This window comes from Alosa sapidissima, chromosome 20 (assembly GCF_018492685.1).
Source record: "Alosa sapidissima isolate fAloSap1 chromosome 20, fAloSap1.pri, whole genome shotgun sequence".
Classification (NCBI taxonomy): Eukaryota; Metazoa; Chordata; class Actinopteri; order Clupeiformes; family Clupeidae; genus Alosa; species Alosa sapidissima.
Window position 1 is genome coordinate 4100252 of NC_055976.1, and position 23629 is coordinate 4123880.

The 23629-nt window shown below is 47.6% G+C and overlaps 1 protein-coding gene across 7 annotated transcripts in view; it reads left to right on the plus strand.

The window, feature by feature from the left end:
* fgf13a (fibroblast growth factor 13a) overlaps window positions 1-23629 on the plus strand; it is a 98730-nt gene that overhangs the window by 70018 nt on the left and 5083 nt on the right. For all 7 annotated transcript variants that reach the window (XM_042074567.1, XM_042074562.1, XM_042074564.1 and 4 more), the window contains 3 exons: window positions 942-1052; window positions 8051-8154; window positions 23018-23216. In XM_042074567.1, the coding sequence (XP_041930501.1) occupies window positions 942-1052; window positions 8051-8154; window positions 23018-23216 (414 nt within the window). The remainder of the gene's footprint in view (window positions 1-941; window positions 1053-8050; window positions 8155-23017; window positions 23217-23629) is intronic.

The window sequence follows — 23629 nt, forward strand, 5'->3', positions numbered from 1 at the left end:
GGCACATGATTTTCACTTTTCTTCTCTTTGATGAGGCGTATTGCAGTACTTGTTTACCATATTGCAGAACATGTACATTGCAGGCACATACAGTATATGCAGCAGCAGTGGAGTAAACATCCGTGCCTCTTTGGGACCAGTTCTGAAGGCCGGGTAGAGACTAGCAAACAACAAAGAAAAAAAACACTTCAAAGATGGCCTACTGAAAAGAGCAGCACATTAGAGGACTGGACAGAGCTTCCTCATGCAGCCCAGCCAGGAAATGAATGTTGTCAATCACCAGAGCGAGACAGTCTTTGTTATCTGTTAGGCTTGGATGAGAATGAAAAGCAAAGCTGACGTGACAAGATTGTGGAGCAGAATGTAAACAGATAGACTCATCATGGACTTCCTGTAATCAGAGTTTCATCTTCGGCTGCTTGTTTGGCAACATATTACACAATAGCTTTCAACCGTGTATGTGTCAATATTCCAGGCCATTTGCGTCTCCTTAGAATATGAATGTGAAACGGAAATGAACACTGCTTGTTCAATATTGTCTACCAGTCAGCTGGATCTTCCCTTCATAATGACTTGTATTGATGAATGAAGTATATTCAACGTCATTTCAACAACAGAACCACATTGCATCTATCACTAAGATAACAAACACAAATGTCAAATACATTGCCTATTTTTCCTACTTTTCCTATTCTCATTAAGGAATGGATGTGAGTGTAGATGGGCTGTGTAGAGTTTATGGTCTTTCTCCTGGGGGTGGTGTATGTCTGGTCTGGATATTTATCTGTCTTACCTTTTCTTTCTTCTGTCCCTCCTCCCCTATTCTTTGTCTGTCTCTCTCTCTCTCTCTCTCTCTCTCTCTCTCTCTCTCTCTCTCTCTCTCTCTCTCTCTCTCTCTCTCTGTCTCTCTTTCTCTCTTTCTCTGTCTCCCTCCCTTGTAGAGCCCCAGTTGAAGGGGATCGTCACAAAGCTGTACAGTCGACAGGGCTTCCATCTGCAGCTGCAGGCAGATGGGACCATCGATGGGACGAAAGAGGAGGACAACGGCTACAGTGAGTTCTCCTCTCCACCCCTCTCCCTCAGGCCTTTGCTTTGTAGTGGTGCCACCCAGGAACCAAGGTCCCCCTGTGGGCACTTGTTTCATGACAGCCTGTAGGTGCTGCTTTGTTATGTGAGCCAAGCTGTTCTCTGGCTTTGCAGGACGTCACTGCAGATCTGTTGAGTTTGTGTAAGAATTGACTTTAGGCCTAGAGGAGATGTTTGGGACCTGGTGTGGCAGCTTAATCAACTTTGATTCGGTTCCTCGCTCTGATCTTGACACCCTTTGGATAATTAGATCTCGCAGTCCAGAATAATGGCCACGTCGACGATAAGGACATCTCTTTTCTCCTCAGGGGAAGATCAGATAGAGTTTTATCTCATCGTACTTTAGTTTGAGATCACACACACAATTGTGCTCTCTCTCTCTCTCTCTCTCTCTCTCTCTCTCTCTCTCTCTCTCTCTCTCTCTCTCTCACACACACTCACGCACACACACACACACTCACACACACACACACACACACACACACACACACACACACACACACACACACACACACACACACACGCTTCCTGCCCTTAATCACATTCGAAGGCTCCCTGACCATTAATCTGATGCATAGGCCCTTTTAACTGGCAATTTAACGGCAATCTGCATTGGAGTGCCACCCAGCCACTGAGAGCAGCCTCCACATGACTCCCCTGGGCAGCTCCGCTCCAGAGCCGTCTATATGGCTCAGCTCGGCTCCGCACCCCACGCTCCACACCCGAGCGTGGGGTGCGGAGCCGAGCTGACCCGAACCATGCCACACACCGCACACCCCACGCTCCATGCCGCTCACCCCACGGCCTACACTCCACACCCCATGCTCCACGCCCCACGCCGCACACCCCATGCTCCACGCCGCACACCCCATGCCGCACATTGCACACCCCATGCTCCACACCCCATGCTCCACGCCGCACACCCCACGCCGCACACCGCACACTCCACGCCGCACACCGCACACTCCACGCCGCACACCCCACACAGCAGCAGTCCGCACCACTCCAGACATCTGCACAGCCATCGCACACTGATAGAATGAACCCCAGACCTATGGCGACAGATTAGTGACTTCAAAGAGAGTTTTTGTATTGTTTGCTTGGTGCAGTTTCCCCATTTTTTTTGTTTTATTGGGAACAATGCACCGACGACATGGAATAAAAACAGTTGTGTCTAAACCCTTGCTGAAGATTTATCTGTGCCTGGTTGAAGTCATTTACCAAACAGCATCAGTAATCAGACATGACTCAGTCTCAGAGCGCACAAGGCGACCTCTCTCAAACACCCGAGACACGGTCTGCTCAGTGCGGTGAGGCTGGCAGGCAGGTGTTTGGTGGCACCCACATGGTGACAGAGCCACAACGCGCCCATGCCTCAGAAGATGCCATGGTACCCGCTGGCCTTGTGATGTAAACACGGCTGAAAAGCGGACGTAAATGATCCCAGCCGTGTTCAATTAGCGGCTTTGTCATGCCCACCTCGGCCAATTATCCGAGCTGTGATGTGCAGGCCTCCGTCCCTGTGAAGGGCAGGGGAGGCTTCCCCAGTGGACAGCTGATCTGGTTCCCTCTCATTCCCCATGGGAGGACTGCTGTATAGTGGTGTGGTGGCTCTCTCTGTCTCTCTCTCTCTCTCCCTCTCTCTCTCTCTCCCTCTCTCTCTCTCTCTCTTTTTGTTTATATCTCTCTCTTTTACTCTCTACTCTTGTCCAGTTGCAGCACTGGAAGTTGTGCCTCTTTTTTATGGAGATGAGGTTATGTAAGAGCCGCCTGCCTTTCCCACCAAAACAGTCTCTCTCTTTTTTTTGCTTCTCATGTTTTTTGAAGAGAAATGTAAAATGCTGTTGGTGAAAAAGTGGAAAATGTGATGCTTCTCTCTCACACATTACAAAAATAGCATTGTTAGAAGCTGGCTGCTCTTGTCTCCATGGTGACGGCAGTGCAGTCCTCTTCTCTCAGTGTGTGTGTGTGTGTGTGTGTGTGTGTGTGTGTGTGTGCATGTTTGTGTGTGTGTATGGGTGTATGTTTTCGTTGGGGGAGAGGGTAAACTCTGATGTTCGCACATGCACATCGCACCCCCACCCCCCCCCCCCCCCAAACACACACACACACACACACACAAACTCATAGAGATGCTGAATCATTCATTGAGGCTGAGTTTTGTTTACCCAGTCCTCAATAACCCACTCGCCCGTTGCCTAATGTCCTCGATGAGAACAAGTTATGAAGGGGCCGCATTAGAGAGACTGATAAACAGCGCACTTCAGACCTCCAAAAGTACATGAAATCAATCTGCTCTCCTCGCGCCTCCACTGCCAACGAGACCCAAGCAGCAATTACCGCTTTGGCGTGCAATTTCCACGCTGTCCTACCTTACCCCGCCTCCACCCCAACCAAAAACTCTGCATCCATATTCATCCATCCTCTTTAAATGAGGCGTTGGTAACAGGAAGTCAGGAAATGAAAATGGGATAATGCTCTTCAGCGTGGCAAATATCAAGCTCAAATATGTGCCTGTCACCACCCCGAGAGCTCCAGAGCGTTCAGAGAATGATTCATTCAGGAGATGTGATGCACGTTAAGTCTGTCTGTTTGCATCAACAATGGCCCAGGCTTGCAGAATAGCACAGCTGCTCTCGCTGTCAAATGAATGTGGAGAGATGTTCAATACAGACGCGTACAGCTTCGTCTTCATGCCTCGTCTGTCTTTGGGGCTGGGAATATATTTGTTTGCCCTTTTTATCTTTTAATTGGTGCTAATTTGTCATTTGATGATATGCAGCAGTGCTTCTGTCTTTAAGTGTGGAAGCCCTAATTAGGCCCTATTTGAGAGAGTTCTGTGGCGGAACTCTGCTGGGGCACGGGCCCGTGTTTCAAATTTCAATGTTTGGGGTGGGGGGGGTGGGGGGGGGGGGGGTATCTGCCTTAGTGAAGGCAGCTCAAACAAGCCTTGAGGGAATCAGATCAGTGTTTCTAGGAATGCATCAATTCTGACTGAAGCACTCAGGCCCATTAGTCTTATGGTCAAGTCATTTGCACAGTGGAATGCATTAGAGTGAGCTATGAGTTTGAGAGAAAGGATAGGGGATCTCAGAGCGTGAGGTTGGTCTCCCATCTCCACACACATGTGAAGGTGTCAGACACATGACCCCCCCCCCCCCCCTCACCCCCACACTCAGGTGCTCCAGAAGGTTGAGGAAATTGAGTTCTGTCTTTCAAATCCCCAGTGGCAGAGTACTGGTAATCCCTCTGAAATGAGGTTTACCATTGTGTGTGTGTGCGTGTGTGTGTGTGTGTGTGTGTGTGTGTGTGTGTGTGTGTGTGTTGCGAGAAGGAGCAAGTTCAGAGTCAGTGTGGGGGAGTAAGGGAATTGTCTGCTGATATGAGGTGGTATGTGTGCGTTTGTGTTTGCTGTGGTGTGCGAATGTGACAGAAAGAGACAGAGAGAGAGAGAACAAGTGTGTGTGTTAGTGTGTGTGTGTATGATTGTGATTGTGTGTAATAGGACTTTAGCACCAGTCATGAAGCAGTAGCCCACCAGATGTGCCACATCACATCACACAGGAGGATGGTAGACGTGTGCTAGTGTTAATTTCGTCAGACGAGACGAGAGGAAATATGTTCGTCAACGACCTTTTTTTTAATGACTAAGACGAGACGATGACGAGACGGCAGTATTGTCCTGAAACACTGACTAAGACTATCTTAAGATGCATTATTGTTGACGAAAAAAGACGAGACTAAAATGTTTTGCATGAAATAAAAACTAAGATAAAATCTCTCTTCATTTTCGTCTACAAAATGAGAAGACAGAATATCTAGCTGTTACGTTTTCAAAATATTCCGAATGAGTTCAAACGCAACAGCTTTCCTGTAGGCTAGTCTACGTGCTGTTGCTGCAACCCTGTGGCTGCAACACGAAACTACATGGAACAAGAACACTGGAGATTTCTGCCAGAGTTAGCAAACTAATTACCTAAGCTTTATGCCACAATGCTACATACCCAGAAGTTGAAGCTTCTCTCATACAAATTAACATCCACCAGAATGTCCATACGAAAATGTTCATCATGTAATGTCAATTATTCAACTAGTTAGACTGATGATGCAAAGTTTGCTAGCAAGTAAGCTAATATGGAAAGTTCGCTAGCAAGTTAGCTATGGCTAAGATGGAGAGTCTGTTTGGGGAATGTGTTGTGTTTGGGCGAATATCGCCATCTAGCGAGACGGAGTAAAACATTAATACTTTGGACTACGACAGTGTTTCTCAAACTTTTTCAGTTTCAGGACCACTTAACTAACCCTAGCTAAAAAAAAAAAAGATTAGACCTACTTCAACAGTAGCCTATAATTAGTCTACACTATAGGCCTACTCACTGAACCACCTTGCTTATTGTCTTTGCACTTTGCTTATTGTGTGGATTCATACTGTATGATTTAAACTGGCATATCTTACATAGACAGTGTTGCAGAACTGTTTTTACATACAAGTTGGTTCAATATTGCAAACAACTCATCTATATTATATTTTACCACGTCTGCTCGCGGACCACTTGGGATAGCTTGCAGACCACCAGTGATTCCCGGACCACACTTTGAGAAACACTGGTCTACGAGTATGACAGTGGTCCAGTCAAATCTTTTACTGTCTATGGTCAAATCCCAGCCGAGCTATAACTGTAGCTCGACTTACCTGTGCATGTAAACATACTGACTGACAAAAAATCTGAATGAGTAATTATAACAGACGAGTAGCCCTGTGGACACACAATATTGTTGGAAAATTGAGATGTGTGAAACACTATTTGACTCAAATGGTAATCAGAAATAATTTGTTATAAAAAAAAGACTAAAATGTGTTGACTAAAACTGACTAAGACTAAGATACCTTTAGTTTTCTTTTGACTAAAACTAGACTAAAATTACGAGACTTTTTGTCGACTAAAACTTGACTAACAAAAATGATATTTGAATGACTAAATATGACAAAGACTAAAAAGCACATTTCGTCACAAGACTAAGACTAAGACTAAATTAAAAATAGGTGACAAAATTAACACTAACGTGTGCAGACAGTTGAAACTCATACTCCACATGCCAAGTCCTCCCATCTCCACCAACTCTCAAATGCCCATTTAATTGGCCACTCACTGCACCTCGGTCCACTCGCGCACTTATCCACTGGGCGAGACTTCTGGAGGGGTTTGGGTGCCAGTAGGGATGGGTGACCCCGGGGGGGAGAGGGGAGAGGGGCCGAGGCTCCAGCCTGGTGGGACTCTGTGGATGGGGGACCGCTGCAGAGCTGCAGGGGCCTGCTGAGAATAGAGCAAAGGCCTTGATGTGGGATTAACAGGACAGCGTAGAGCGGACAGGTTGGGTTGGGCAGGGCTTGGGTTAGGGTGGCATGGTGGGTATTGATAGAGCGGGCAGTGCAACTGCACTGCAGTGGGCACAGGCTTTATTCGCTCCATCCACCCGCCTGCCCCTGTCCCCAGAATGCAATATTAATAAGCACTCTTCTCTTGTTTATGATGAAGGGAGGGAAAAACAGAGAGAAAGTAAACACAGCAGGAGGCCTGCAGTAGGGGTCTAATCAGGGCTTGTAAGCTCACGCTTTCCTCCAGAGAGACAGTGTGTGTGTGTGTGTGTGTGTGTGTGTGTGTGTGTGTGTGTGTGTGTGTGTGTGTGTGTGTCAGAAAGAGTCGAGCTCAGGTTCTTTGGTGAGGCACTATGCGTCCACGCTGACCTGCTGAGGAGCCGATTTCTTTAAGAGCTTTACAGTTCGTATTTGGCGTGTCCTCAAACGAGGGTCAGACGCCTTCCAAACAGCGTGAGCTCAAAAAGTTACACTGCCCACTGGTACACACACACACACACACACACACACACACACACACACACACACACACACACACACACACACACAGCTGCTTGGTTTGGACTGGGACAAGTTTCAGTACTCAGCTGCTGTCTCTGGGTTACATCAGACCACTGAGAGCTACAGTAAAGAGAATGAAGATAATGGGGAACAAGCACAGCAGAACAAATGAGGAAAGACTCAGGTCGTGTTGCCACCATTTTTACTGCCTCTTTTTTTTTGTGGTCAGAGATCTGCTGTCCGCCTGCTATGACCGGTCCTGGTCATCCACATGTGCTGCGCTGGCTCAAGCTTAAGTGAAGCTGGCAAATGTAGGCCAGCCTCTCTCACATGCAGATGGGCACTTTTTCATGCTGCCAACAATGCCAGTGCCTGCATCACCCCGGCTGCCATTGGCCCTGAGGATTAAGCTGGGATGCCTGAGTGGACATGCCAGGCAAGCGATGGCATCGGGGACAATGACGGGCACCAGCATCAGCATGTTTCTCTCACGCGCAGTGAGGCGGCGCTGCTGCAGCTTTTGTTTTTTAGGGGGCACTCAGTGTTAAAACAGCCACGTTCTTCTCCTCTTCATGCCCAAGGTGTCCCTTTTTGAGGCAGGTAGTGAGCGGCGCTGCCATGTTTTCGCTTGGCAGAGCGTGCCCGTGTGTGTGTGGCGCTGGGCAGAGATTAGCGGGGGTTATTGGGTGCCAGGCGGGGGCGGAGGATAAAGGTGCGAGGGGCTTTGGCAGGTACAGCCGGGCCTCGGCTCAGCGACTCCATTCATTGGGTGAAAGGGCCAGGAGGCGCAGGGAGGTGTGGAGGTGTGGAGGGCTTGTGGGGAGAGGGAGAGAGGGAGTCAGACTTGCCTCCTCTCAGACGAGCTCAGTGGGAGAGAGCCGTTGCTCATTACCGGATGGTGGAAGTAGCATCGCCAGATGGAAACTGAATGAAAGGAACTTTCTTATCAAACTGAAGTTTGCCCTTCAATAAACTGTCAAATAACTGCCCCCCTCTCTCTCTTTCTCTCCCCCCTCTCTCTCCCCCCTCTCTCTCTTTCTTCCCCCCTCCCTCTCTCTTTCTCCCCCCCCCCCTCTCTCTCCCCAGCCATATTCAACCTCATCCCCGTGGGGCTGCGGGTGGTGGCCATACAAGGTGTGCAGACCAAGCTGTACCTGGCCATGAACAGTGAGGGCTTCCTGTACACATCAGTAAGTACCTTCTCTTTGATCAGTGTGTGTGTGTGGTACAGATCGTGAGGAAGAGAGAGTCGTGAGGGAAATGTATGTGTGTGTCGGAGGCTGGGCGATGGCAGTGAGGCGAGTTGGAGAGCTGTACCTGTCTGTGTTTGTGTTGCCGGCGCTCGTCCACCCTGCAGGTGAAGATCACCTCTGTCGGCTACCCCAGACACCTGAGTCCTGGCCATTAAACACTCCATCACACCCCACCGCACCCTCTTCCAGCAGACGGCAGCTGCAATCACTCTCCTCCCTGCCTCCACCTGCCACCAGCCCACCCCCAGCACAGCACACCACTCCAGCAGCCCATGCTAATAGCATTCATGTTTGCTGACCGGTGCCGATGAATTGTGTAGAGTCGGACTACGGCCACTCGCCTGACCGCCATCGCCTGTCAACCTTTTGATCAAAGGAATGTTTGGCTTTGTGCTCAGGTCATCTCCATAGCTAATGTTGTTTGGGTTGTGACTTGTTACTTTGGGGCCTCATAGTGCACGGCCCCTCAGGTATGCTGAGTTGTCAGATGCACGTGATGGCTTTGAGATGCTTCACATAGTTCTGATCCCGTATCTGGGCTTCACCACGTAGTCACGAATCACCACTCGCATTTCATTCCAGAGACTGTCACCATTTGCGCACTTAACTTAAATATTTAAATGAGATGCACTGTGAAAATGATGGACTGAATTTCAAGCAGTGTGATTCCATAAAAAGACAAAGTCAACAAGCCTGGAGACATCCCAGACTTGTTAAAAATGTTTAACTCTGTGAGTCTGTGGTGGCCTTTGTGTGTTTGCGCTGAGCCCCTGCTAGTGGAGGACCATGAAGTGTGTTTACAAGTGGCCTGCACTGGTGGCTCCTGTTGACCGCTGAGTTGCTTTACTTTTTCTTGTTTGCTGACCGGTGCCGCTGTCCTGCCGCGTGAAGCACAGTCGCGTTAGTGGCACAGCGGGCTTTTCCCCTGATGTGCCCTCATGTCTCTGCCACCGCGGGTGGGTGGACTCCCCTGTTCTCTCCTCTCCCCTCCCCACCCCCCCTCCCGTGCGGACGTGCACGCCTGACCCTCTGCCCGCCGGTGCGCCCCAGACCAAACATGGCCAGCTCTGCCGCTGGGCCTGGTTACTATGGCAACGCAGGCAGTTGGGAGGAAGCGCAGTATGTGGGCTGAACGGAGCGCTGGGATGGCATGGAGACAGAGAACAGCGCCACATGAAGAACCATCATGGAGACAGAGAACAGCGCCACATGAAGAACCATCATGGAGACAGAGAACAACGCCACATGAAGAACCATCATGGAGACAGAGAACAGCGCCACATGAAGAACCATCATGGAGACAGAGAACACTGCCACATGAAGAACCATCCCTTCTGCTCTCTACCCATGACCATAGTGGGCACAGGAACGGGGCAGACCTGCCGCCTCAGAACATGGCCATGACTTAGGGCAGTGGTTTTCAAAGTGGGGGCCGCAAGGGGGTGCCAGGGGGGCCTCAGCAAGTTGGATGGAAAAATAAAAGCAACAAATAAATACATTTGAAAAATACAATGCCATTGTAGTAATTTGTCGCATATCTGAATATTATATTTTCCATGATAATAACTGGGAATAATAGTAGAGTGATAGCTTCCATACAGCAGAGAGCCCCAAATGCAATTTTTACACACTATGCTCCATCGCGAAGTGCTTGTGGCTAAAATAATTATTAGGATTAGCTCAATGTATTTTTACATTTGCCGTAGTATTGTCGATGGGTTAAGTAACACATCAAGGGGGTCCTTGGCCAGAACCTAGTGGTATTTGGCCAGAACCTAGTGGTATTTGGCCAGAACCTAGAGCTAGTGGTATTTGGCCTCTAACTGTGCTCCTCCACTGGCTCCAGATGCAGGTCTTTCCCTCGCCGGTTCTGGCCCTTTTAAACAACCTCCAGTCGAGGAGGATAGCGTACATCAATCCTTCCCACCACCACAGCCTGCATAAACAAGGCTATGCATTTCTGATGTAGTTTTCCATCATTAAAGGAAAAGGCTGGATTTATCAAGCCGCCCAAATCCTGCTGAAATGCCCTGACCCGGCAGCTGGCTCCTCATCTCTGATTAATGGGCCAGGGCATGAATAATTCAGACGCCAAGCCAAATAAAAAATGTCAGAATCCCGCCGCTTGCACTGGGCTCGGCCAGAGAAATACGAGCAGAAATGGAAGTTTGTGGTTTTGTGTGTGTGTGTGTGTGTGTGTGTGTGTGTGTGTGTGTGTGTGTGTGTGTGTGTGTGTGTGTGTGTGTGTGTGTGTGTGAGTGTGTGTGTATGTGTTTGTCTGTGTGTGTGTGTGTGTGTGTGTGTGTGTGTGTGTGTGTGTGTGTGTATGTGTTTGTGTGTGTGTTTGTGTGTGTGTGTGTGTGTGTGTGTGTGTGTTTGTCTGTGTGTGTGTTTGTGTGTGTGTTTGTGTGTGTGTGTGTGTGTGTGTGTGTTTGTCTGTGTGTGTGTGTGTGTGTGTGTGTGTGTGTGAGTGTGTGTGTATGTGTTTGTCTGTGTGTGTGTGTGTGTGTGTGTGTGTTTGTCTCTGTGTGTGTGTGTGTGTGTGTTTGTCTGTGTGTGTGTGTGTGTGTGTTTGTCTGTGTGTGTGTGTGTGTGTGTGTGTGTGTGTTTGTCTGTGTGTGTTTTTACTCAGTTGTGTTGAGAGGGCACATGCTTGCTTACAGTAAGACACTGGCTGCATCCACAGCCTCTGTGTACAGTATGCGTGTGTTTGTTTTTGTGTGTTGTCTGGGAGGGAAAGACGTGTAGTGTTGAGATCAGTGCAGTCTAAGATCAGTGCAACTATGTGGTTAGAGTTTCCAGTTTATGCTTGCTTTAATGATCTGAGATCAGTGCATCTACAGTATGTGGTTAGAGTTTCCAGTTTATGCTTGCTTTGATGATCTGAGATCACTGCAACTATGTGGTTAGAGTCTCTAGTTTACGCTTGCTTTAATGATATGAGATCCAGGGGCGCAGCTACCCATTTGTTGAGGGGTATGCAACAACAAATTGCCCCCCCACCCCCCCAAAAAAAAACACAAACAACTAAAGTAAAACAAAAGGCCAATAATGTATTACATATAATTATTTTTTAAGAAATTCTGCCGATTTGAACTTGAAGTATTGTTAAATGTCGCATTGTCACTTTAAGAGAGTCTAAACGGTCTAAATGGTTCTCAACGTCCTTTTGCCAGCTGTTGCTCACAAAGGATAAGGCTGATCAAACTCTAGCCTTTGTTTGCGCCACATTGACAGCACAATATTAAGTTATTACAAGGAGTCTTGTTAGGAAATGGAATCATGTAATGAGTTGTTGCTAGTGTGACATTTCTGTTTGCAGTTTGCCATTAAAAGTGCAGTATGAGCATGGTAGCCACCTAGCTATCTGAATGGAATATAGGCTGTTTCAATCGGCATATACTTAGCAAATGCTAGTTAGTCTGGTAACATGAATAGCATGAACATGAAACGTGTGCTTCCAAGCACAGACGTCACACTTTAAATCCTACCTGTTGCTTTTCACCATCCACTTATTTAACTACTGTTGCATCCCTTGACATGCCATCTCATTTTCCCTTTCTTTTTCTATTTTAGCCCCCGACAGCTTTTTTGCTTTATCCATCTTTTTCTAGACGAAAACTCACTACTCGTACCTGCTCACTCAGCGCTCACGGCGCCCCCACTCCCTCTTCTATGTCAAAATTCTATGATAGAATTTTATGAGACAGGGCGCCTACTCTAGCCTATTAGTCCTCTAAAATGTTATTTAACATTGAGGAAATGCAGAAATGATTTAGAAACGTACAACAGTAGCTACATATAGAATACACCAACAAATATATTATTATTATTATTATTATTATTATTATTATTACCATCGCTTTGGCGCCCCCATGGTTCTGCGCCCCTATGCGCCGCATATAGCGCATACCTACTTTTTGCGCCACTGATGAGATCAGTGCATCTATGTGGTTAGAATCTCCAGTTTATGCTTGCTTTAATGTCAGCCACTGCCCTGCACTCCGGTTTGATGATCTCTGCTTTGTGGTCTGTAACAAATGAAGATGTTCTGTGTAGTTGGTAGTTAAAGTGCTTCAAGTCATCTGTAGATGTGATAACATGCGTTGCAAATTAAAAGTACCTCCCTACTAAGGCGTAGAGACAAACTCCAACAGCACCTCCCTTCCAAACCCACCTGTCCTGTACACCCTGAATGCAATATATACTGTAATTGGTATGTCCTAAAGTTGTTTTATTTGCATTGCAACGAGGTGCAGCCTTGTGTTGGTAGAATAGATGTGATAGGCCACCTGCCCCACTGAGGCAGAAAATGAGACAATGCAAATAGCAATGAGCTTTGCCTCGATGACTTCCATATGCACACAGAGACATGTTGTTTCACATTACCGTGTCCTGTGTTAACCTCCCGCCCCACTGGTCTTAACAATGTCAGCCCTGCTCATATTAATTAAACAGGGAGATTCGCTTGGTTTATTCGATAACATCACCTCACTGGTGCCCGGGGCTCTGCACAGAGAGTATTGTGTTGCCGTGCGGCGTGATGCGGCACGTTGCCGATGAGGCTTGCAGTGTTAAAATGAGAGATCAGAGAGCAGGTGGCGTCCCTCAGGTGTTGGTGTGTGTGGGCAACAACAGTAAACAATGGCAGAGGCTGACGACCAGAACACCTGATGCTCTCAAGGCTTGTCCACATTAATGGGTTCATACGATCATACGTTCATAAGTTATATTCATAATTTTTCTCTCTCTGCCCCCCCCCTCACTCTCACTGAAACACACAGACACACACACACACAAATAATCTCTTTCTGTATATTGCACTCCGTGTTCATCATTTCCCCAGACATTGTTTTCCTCTACAGCCTTTTCACTGCTGGAGCGATTTAGAGTTTCTCTCCTCATGTGTGTTGCATGTCATTTGGCAGCTTGCTGAAATCATCACTTCTTGTGTTGTGTTAACCGTTCATGTATGACGCTGTGAAGGGAAGAGAGAAAAATCCCAGCACACACACACACACACACATATACATACACACACACACACACACACACACATACACATACAGTGCTCAGTAATTACCTGCTGCGAGTCGGCCAGGTGGAAATGGCGAGAGGCAGGCAGGCGGGCGGTGCTGTCTCTGTCTCTGTTGTGTAACTGTTTGATTGCTTTAGTTTGCACACTGCAGCCTTTAAACACGGCCATCAAAGCTCTCCGTCATCTCTAGAGCCAGCTGACTGACAGAGCAGAGAGAATGGTGCTTTCTATTCCAGCGCAATGTGTGTGTGTGTGTGTGTGTGTGTGTGTGTGTGTGAGAGTGCACCCGTGTCCGCTGGTAACAACTGCCTCCTGATCTCTGTAGAGCGCTGCTGCTATGATTCACTGCTGCTATGGGGTTCACACGGCACTTCCAGCCAATGGCAGCGGCTCCTTCGCAGGGAGATTCCCAATCAATGACAGGGAGGGGGCCGGTGACGCAGCACAGACTCAGGCACTGAGAGACGGTGTGGGCTGGCTTTCTCTCCTGCTGGAGCTTGTGTGAGTGAGTAAGTGAGTGTGCGTGTGTGTGTGTGTGTGTGTGTGTGTGTGTGTGTGAGCGAGAGAAAGAAAGAGAGAGAGAGAGTTGACTTTAATTCCAATGCCTCACTGCCAGCATGTTGTATTGTGGAGAGAGCTGAAAGAGAGGCCATGACCCTTTCTCTGCCTCAGCGTCTGACTGACGTTTCCCTTAATTTCCGCATTTAATTGAAATTGTCACAAGCAGCACACAGTAAAGGTCAAGTGTGGCTGATTCATCGAGACTGGGTCCACTGAAGAATAGCCCCGGTCAGTGAAGCCACGGAGTGCTTTACTGGCCTGTTGCTGGAGCCAGTTAGGGCCAGTTGTGTAATTTAGATGCACAATGTTTGTCTGGATGAAGAATGAATGTAATTTCAGAGTTAAGATGGTAAACTTTGAATACTGGGTTTTGCCTAAATGGTGTAATTTTTTAAATGTATTGCTACTGCATACATATTTATGTATATTAGTAGATAAGGTTGTAAAATACAGATGCACATTGCAAGTGAACGTTCCACTTGCTTTAGATGGACTCTGCTTGCAGGTTTGTTTCTCTCTTTCAGTAAGTGTGTGTGTGTGTGTGTGTGTGTGTGTGTGTGTGTGTGTGTGTGTGTGTGTGTGTGTGTGTGTGTGTGTGTGTGTGTGTGTGTGTGTGTGTGTGTGTGTGTGTGTGTGTGTGTGTGTGTGTGTGTGTGTGTGTGTGTGTGTGTGTGTGTGTGTGTGTGTGTGTGTGTGCGCGCGCGTGTGTGTGTGTGAAGAGGCTGGAGTATTGTGTGTGAGTGAGATAGATAGAGGAGAGTGTACGTGTGTGGGTGAGTCAGAGTCAGAGCGCAGTGGAGGAAATGTGTTCATCCGTCAGTGTGACAGTGTGTGGGAGAGTGGGAATCAATTAAACATGTATTATCTCCTCCTCTCCTCCCCTCTCCTCTCCTCTTCTTCTCCTCTCCTCTCCTCTTCTCCTCTCCTCTTCTCTCCTCTCCTCTCTCACTTCTGTCCCTCGGTCCTGTGCCGGGGTGGGTCACCTCCTGCCATGTCTGTGTCTCCACAGCAGTGCAAGGACGTTGGGATGGACATTTTGTGTCTCCATTTTGTGCGACTGTTAAAAGAAATGGAGACTAATTAGAAGCAAGCAGTGCCTGGGTTTTAACAGAGAACTACAGGAAAGAAAACAGATGTAAAGTTATATAAATATTTTTTCAACTTGAAACCCATCTGTATTTTTAGAAGGTTTTATTTTAAGTCACTTGCACCAAAGGTAGCACATTTGAAGCATGTGTCTGTCTGTACTTTACAGCACATGTGGGTATCACAGTCACTGCCGAGCTGAACCGCCTGATCAAAATACTGTTCATAGTCTTTTCTCCTCTGAGTGGCTTGGCTTGCTTATAAAGGCATTTATGATGTTCCGTCCGAGGTGCCTTTGATGTGTGATAATTAATTTAGCAGCAGGTCAGCGGAGGGATTTATCAGAGACGTCAGGGTTCCGGATTACCTCCGAGGAGTGGACGTTGCCTTCGCTGTGTGTGCGTGTGTGTGCTCTGGATTTCAGAGCCCTTGGTTGAGGACACACACCCCATACTGCATGTGTAGAACACACACCCCATACTGCATGTGTAGAACACACACCCCATACTGCATGTGTAGGACACACACCCCATACTGCATGTGTAGGACTGAAGGATGAGATTGAGGACTGTATTATTGGTTAGCACTCATGCTTACCAACATACTGCTTGCACATTAGACTTTAAGTGCAAAGCTTTGAGTCACTACAGCTAAAGACGACCACAGACATGTGAAATCATGTCATGTTTGTGCAGATGTTTCTCATTATGAATGAATATAATATAATATTATGTGATGGGTGTGCTTGGGTATGTGTATGTGAGTATAAGTTAAAATGAAAACAAAGCCAGAGAGAGATGATTGGGATGTGTTTGGCCCTGTGTGCCATGGCAGAGCAGGGAGGACACAGGGAGTAAGACTAGCTGACTGGCTCAGAGGGGGAAGACGGGCTCCGCTGTGCCACAGTTTAAATCCACATGGCAAGAGAAAGAAAACAAATGGTCTTTGTAAAGCGCTGTTTATTGCAGGATAAGGCGAGCTATTCATAATCCACCGTCGCTTCTCTCAGAAATGGATGGCATATTGAACCCAGCATTAAGTACGCATTTGTGCTGGGGTTTTTTATGCGCTCTCCCAAATTGACTCGGCATGCGGTTTCATCGTGATGTTATTGGCGTAATTGATGTCATGTCGGTGAGCAGCTCGGCATTGGGTTTGGAAAGGGTTGACAGCTTTCATTTTGCAGCGTCTCCACTAAGAAATAATTGTGCAGTATCTCTCTGTGGTAATCAGAGGTATCTTGCCACCAACTCACATTTTGCATCATGCGAGGTGCTTGATGGGGCTTAATTATGTGCTCTGGGATTTGTATGGAGGGGTCTGGGGAACAAAAAAGGCAATACAAGTTTTTGACTCGTTTCAATTATGGATGATGTATTTTTTGTAAATGGCTTTGTTGAGGCTTTTTTTGTATGAATTTGGCATTAAATAAATGTTGTTCTTTTGGGATTTAGGACAAAAACAGACACACACACACACACACACACACACACACACACACACACACACACACACACACACACACACACGTGTGATGATTAGGCAGCTGAGATTGAGGGCTTACATGTGGCGTGACAAGGTGGTCAGTGAGATAGAGATGGCGCCACAGAGAGGAATTTCATAAGGAGAGCTAATGTAGCCTCAGCCAGCAATACAGGCAAGCTTTTAACTTCTCCTGCACACACAGAGAGAGAGAGAGATGATAAAGGATGGACTGTAATAAGATAGAGGTATGGTAGATGTGGGGGAGGGGTGGCGAGGGGAAGAGAGTAGGGAAATGGAGGAGGGGAGATAAATTGAGGGGCAAAATGAGGGAGTTGTGGAAGAGATGTGAGCATCTGAATATATTTACAAGAGATAAAGGAAGGAAATAGAGAGCAGGCATTGTTCTAAACCAGAAATAAAAATGGTGTGTGTGTGTGTGTGTGTGTAGAAAGACAAAGAAGGAGATGGAGGGAGGATTGTATAAATTATTATTTGTAGAAAGGAGTCAAATGAGGGAGATGAGCTAAAAGGAAAAACAAAGAAACAGAGCCACACAGGCAGGCTGAGAGAGAGAGAGAAAGAGAGAGAGAGAGGGAGAGAAAGATGCTAAAGAGCTCTAGATCAATACAACACATTTTCATGGCCAATCTTGCTTTCACTTCATGACCCCCTCCTCTTCCAAACATATACACCCACACAACTCAACTCCATACCCCCAACACACACACACACACACACACGTGCAGGCACACACATGTATATGCACATACTGTATAATAAGTATATGACATATGGACACACACTCTCACTACTCACATAAAGACACACTGTAACATACCCACACAACATAATTAGCATAGCACATTGTGCTCTGTATGTGAGATCAGTCGTCCGGCAGGGATACCCTGTGGGGGAAGGGAAGCTCACTGGCGAAGGGAGGAAGAATGGGCTGTGGGTGCAGTGTGTGTGTGTGTGTTTGTGTGTTTGTGTGTTTGTGTGTGTGTGGGGGAGGGGGGGGGGGGGTGTTGTGGGATCTCCCCTGTCACTAGAAAAGAAATAAAGAACACATGGTGGGGCTCTCGCAACGTGACTGCAGCTGCCAATCAAGGACATGATCTAGGGAGAGAGATAAAGGACAGAAAACTAGAGAATGGAGAGAGAAAAGAAGAGGGTGCACAAGAGAGAATAATGAGAGAAGGAAAGAGAGTGGGGGGTGGCGAGGAGGAGAGAGGAGTCCAGCAGACTGTGATGGGCAGTCCCTATAGCGCACGTGTGTTTGCATGACATACTCCGTGTTTACCCCACACTGCCCAAGCTGCCCGATTACGCCAATTAGCCTCTCGTCATCAAAATGCTGGTTTCCACGGTAACCACACTGCCGAACAGCAATAGAAGAAGTGCCCCAGCGGTTGCTCTGGATGTCGTTTTCGCGATGGCGTGTGGCTGATGGAGCAGAACCCCCTCCAACACTGCATTTTGAAACTCGCTGGGCTGCGAGCTGCAGAGGACGCCTGTGCTGCTGGACTAGGGGAGTGAGATCAGGGCTGTTAAATGCCATTTAAATGCATCTTAATGGGATCATTTAAAGTCCATTTGCTGGGATGCGCTGCCAGCGACTGTGCCAAGAGCCAGAACTCCGTCCACGTCGAGCGCAACGTTTTTTCTGCCTTTCGGTCGTTTCTCATATTTATTCCGCTCGCTCGCTCGCTCACTTTTAAAGAATCCTGCTCCTTTGGCCTCTTGTGCATGGCAGGCGTTCACTGGGCGTTTGGCTTGGGCTTGTAGCCGTGAGGAGATGGCTTAGGCTTGTAGCCGTGATGAGATGGCTGGGACAGTTGAAAAGGCTCTTTACTCGGCGTCCGATTCAGTCATCTTTTCTCTCACATGTCATTGTGTGAAGGAGACCAAACATCAGGCGTGAGACTGGACTGGTGGCCAGGTTGGCATGGTTGGCAGGGTTGGCAGGGTTGCCTTGGCCTGACAAAGCCCCTGCTCTGTCCTCATGGCATCAAGGGCAGAACTGAAGTTTCTGTACAAAATCAAATCAAATCAAATGCATTTACTAAATCTCTCAGTCCATGAGATTGCAGAACAGTAAATTCAAGTTGTGGAGTAGGCTTTCTTTAATTCTCTCTCCCTCACGCTCCCATCCCCTGACTTGAGCAAGTTTCATTTCCATCAGTGTGTCCTACCTTATGTTCCCTCCCCCACCAAGCCTCTCTACAGTGCGTCTGATCCCCGTAAGCTTATTAATTGAGGTGAGAGTGGCCCTGGAGCTCCACGGCCCAGCAGCCTGTCATCTGGCTCTCTCAGGTGGAGGCAGCGAGGCAGAAGCCTGCCAGCGTGATTAATACGGCCCAGCTATATTAGCTCTCGCCAGGGCGGGCTGTGGTCACCTAAGACGGGAGTCTGGTGTTGATGAATGCCCAGAGTCGCTCCATTCCTTTCCCGGCTCCCTCACGGCTCCGCGCGGTTAGACAGATGCCTGGGCGTGGTCTTACGAGAGGCCCTGATGTATTGACACAGCACAGAGCCGCGGCCGTATTCATGTCTCTTCGAGCACTTTAACACCGATTGACAGACTGCTGGCCTCAGATCAGTATGATGAAGTAACAGAGAGGCAGGTGAAGTTAAAAGAGCCCTCGGCAGGGTTTTAATTTATCAGTCCACTCATGAGATGAATTACATGCAGCAGACAACACTGATGAAGTGTGGCACAGACAGTGATACGTTAATGTACTGTTGATTTAATGCTTACAGTTTGGGTTATTTCTGTGCGTAGAGTTATGGGGTGAGGCAAAGCATTGTTAAGCAATATTTAAGTCCCACAGTGTATTGTGATGAAGGGTGGGAGTTAAAAGTTTTGTTGCCAAATCTATTATATCGCTTCATACTTTCAAGCAAGTGCTGGATAGGAATAAGCAATGGTTGATTTGGTGCTGGTGAGGTGTATGAAGTTCTGTTACTGCATTAATCTTTCTGTTGTGGAGAAATGTGTCTGTGTTGGTGGGTGTGGGGTCTTGCCCCTCTGAGAATGCAGCTCATTGTTCATGTTGTTTTTCACCTTTGGGTAGCTATCAGTGGCCACAAATCATATCCCAGTTTCTACCCCTAACCCTTGGCTATGGGGCATATGGGGCTAACCCACCCCCAATACCCTCTCTACCCACCTGGTTTCACATACAATCTTAACCCTTAACTGTTTATTATTTGTCCTGTATAGTTGATGGTAGTTGAAATGCGAATTATGTGTTAGATTATTAAAGTTAAACACAATACTTTAGTTAACAATAACAAACAAGAGCAAACAAGAGACTTGGGAAACCCAAAGCACAGTAAATGACCACATACTGTTCACCAGCCCAGTGTAACATGCATTATAAGGCCCACCCGCACAGCCTTGCAGGTAACTTTGCAGTCCATCTGATTGTTGTGATTAAGATTAATTGTCCTTTTACGAGACACCATTTAATTTGATTCCCTTTAGAAGCAGCAAAGTTGTTTTGCCGGGTCCTCGTGTATCCATTTGTGTTCCAATCGACTCTAATCGCCCACAGTGGACACGGCGGGAAGAGTTACGTAAGGGTGGTGCCGGGAGGCGAGACGCGCCGCTAATCTGCTTAAGCGGCGAGGACGCCCTGATTGGCCGCCTGTGAGGCACAAGGAGATACGCATAGGCTCTGTCTCGGACCGTCCGCTCCTGGGCAGCGGTGTGGTCGTGTGACGCGGGTGGGAGAGAAAGAAGAGAGAGAGAGAGAAGAGAGAGAGAGAGAGAGAGAGAGAGAGAGAGAGAGAGAGAGAAGAGAGAGAGAGAGACAAAGCTTCGGGGTGTTTCTTCACAATTATACTCCTGGTTGCCAAAGGCTGTGTCTGTGATTGATCTTGGTGGCATTTGAAACGAGTGGCTTGCAGGAGGGAAAGTGATGGACGGCAGTGATGACCACTCGGCTCTGTGTAGGTGTTGGGTTGTGCTGCTTTGTGACTGCACCTCACATCCTTGACAGTGCGCTGCCCTTCCATGTCTAATCTCCTTCTCAGTCCTGCTCTTTATGGTGACGTTCGGCCATGAGCCAACAGATTATCCCTAAGGAGGTGCAGTTGTCACAGGCATTGTGTGACATGACAAGTGTTGCAGACACTGTGTGTGTGTGTGTGTGAGAGAGAGAGAGAAAGAGAGAGTGAAGTCATAGGGATGAGCCAAGGCTTTGAGTTGAATGCATAAGCATCCTCCATTCTGGATTAGTGCCAGAATTGCCAGCTATCAGACAGACTATCTGTGATGCATGCAGAGCTGCCTGAGACCTGCTCCGTCATCGTGCAGACAGACAGACACTGAGCTCCGCACCTGACGACACCAACAGACATCAAGCTGAAGTGCCTTTTCCCAGAAGCGTTGTTGAACAACTACCAAAGTTACATAAAATGTCATTTTTTCTCTCTGTGTGAGATACCAATGTAGTTGTTCAACAGCGGGTTTGGGACATGCAGTCCTGGACACTGTACAATTGTGAAGATTTGCAAAATATCTGTTGTCCCCTTGGAAACCTTGGTACAAATATGTTGTCTGTTGCTGGGACTATTGTTTGTTTGTGTTTATGCTAGCATGAAGAAATGGATTGGTATTGTTTCAGTCATCTGCTGGTCCCAACGGGCTTGCCCTAATTTGGTTCATGAGCATGTGTTGATAAATCCGTTCATGATTTGTTGTTGTTTATGTCCGAGCGTACTGATGAGATTGACCCAGCAGTCGCCGCACTGGTCTCATCTCTGTGTGCATGGCAACGACGCTAGTAGACATGAGCTCACATCTGAATGAAGTCTCTTCCCAAAAAAACACTGACCAAGAAGAAAACTTTTCCGAGGGGCTATTTCCAACAGCTGTCATTGAGGGTCAGTGTTTCTGCGATTAACCAACGTCTGTCTGTTTTGTTAGCGGCCTGTTCAGCCTGCCGGTGTTTGTATCATTTTCACTTGAAAGCGCAGTGCTTTGTCCACGTCCACTCAAAGGGGACAAAGCCTGACCATGCTCAGATGTCTCTCCTCCCAGTGGCTCTTAACCAAGTGAAGGCTCTTTCTCTTTCTCTCTCTCTCTCTCTCTCTCTCTCTCTCTCTCTCTCTCTCTCTCTCTCTCCTTTTATTGCCTGGATGAATTCAGAACTGGATGAATGGCTCTACGGCGAAAAGCAGAGATGAGGGATGGCTTAGAGACAATTAGCAGCCATTGCGCGCTCACAAAAAAAGGACAGGATTGATGGCGCTACATTATTGGGCATCCGCGCCGGCTTGCTGAGATTGGCTCCCCCTACAAACACACTCACACACACACACATACTCTCAAACACTCGGCGAGGCCTCCACAAAAGGGAACCGATGGTCAATCAGTGGTGAATGCAGCTTGAGACGAGAGGGCCTCCTTCTTAATGAGCGGAATGAGCTGTTTACGCCGCATTCACATGCGGGCGGGCGAGCGGCCGGCGCCAGTACAGTAAATGAGGCGAGGCATGAGAGACCGGACCTTTGTGTCCCATCACACTCTCCAGTGCGTCAATAGCGCTTTAGGGCTAATGATCTCGCTCCGGGCACCACACAAGAGCAGGAGCTCACACAAAGGAGAGAAAGGGGGCCCAGAGAGGAGGGACACTGGCGCAGGACATTAGCGTGTGTGCAAACACCGCACAAACAGGACAACACACGCAGAACGCATAGAGGAAGACGGCAGGGGGGGTGGGGGGGGTTGGGGGGTCATGTTCTTCAGAACAGGCTCTCTTCCTGGTTCAGGAACCAACTGTGTCAAGCACTACTGGAACTGCAGAAATGTGTTTTTAATCAAATCTCTCTTTAATACCGACAATTTGAGCTGCCTGACAGATGTTCTGCATTCTTGTTAGTAGCATCTCAAATCTTGAAATTAGACTTGATGAGTGTAATTGCTCTAGTCACAATCTTGTGGTTGTGTTGCATGTGGACAGACACAGAGTTTGGCTCTGTCATTGGGTTTCATCTGTGGTGTTACTAATTTATAGCCTTCTGTATCACATGACATGCGCGACTAAATCATCCATTCAGACATAATCACTTTTGTCTTTGTTTAAAGCATGATAAAGAAGCCTAGCCTGCGCAAACCCAGACGAACATGTTAGCAAATTTGGATTTGCTCTGCAGGTCTGTCTGGAGACCCCGTCACATTGAAGCCGAATTCCAAATCACCAAAAACCCAGAAGCCAACACAACTGATTATTCAGCATGGGGCGGGATTTATATGATGACAGACAATAGGAGTACACTTAGCAGCGCTGCTGGCGTCAGTGTTTTACAACATGGTGTATTTTATTTGGAATTGAGTAAACAACTGCATTTAATACTTTGTTTATAAGAGATATACTGTACATTTGCTATACTTCCAAAAAGACCCATTCTCCCCATCTCAGTTGAGATTTAAGAAGTGCTCTGGCGTAAAGGGGCATTTCTTTCAAGGTAAAAGAAGCCACTTCTGAGACTAGTATCTCCAATCATACTAACCAAGCACTTCCTCTGTCCTCTCGCCCCCCCACCTTTCCATTCCTTTTTCCTCCTTTCCTGTCCTCCTTTGTTCCCCACTCTCTCTCTCTCTCTCTCTCTCTCTCTCTCTAGGAACACTTCACTCCTGAGTGCAAGTTCAAGGAGTCTGTGTTTGAGAACTACTACGTGACGTACTCCTCTATGATCTACCGACAGCAGCAGTCAGGCCGGGGCTGGTACCTCGGCCTGAACAAGGAGGGCGAGATCATGAAAGGGAACCACGTGAAGAAGAATAAACCCGCCGCCCACTTCCTCCCCAAGCCTTTGAAAGGTCAGTTCTGCCACCATGATCTTCCTATGACCGCTGTCTGACCCCTGCCAGACCTGCCAGGCAGAGAGAACCTCTGTCTAGGTGCCACACTTATTGAACATGATTTTGCTGCCATTGGAACACAAACTGTGTAATCAATGGAAGGTTGTACTATTATTATCAACCATGAACCAGGGCTATTAGTTATTAACAAGCGTAGCTATTAACTAGTTAAACTAGTTATTATGTAGCTAAGAAACAAGGCCAGATTAGTCTGGTCGTGTGGGGGTGGGGGTGTCTTCTCCACTACTGTAGTCCATGGGGCTGTGAGTAGGCGACTGGGCCGTATTGAGTGCCTTAACCGGCTCTTCATCTTCCGCCGGCGCGGGCCGACAGTTAAAAGCATTGTCTCTGGCAGGGCCTGACAGGATGAT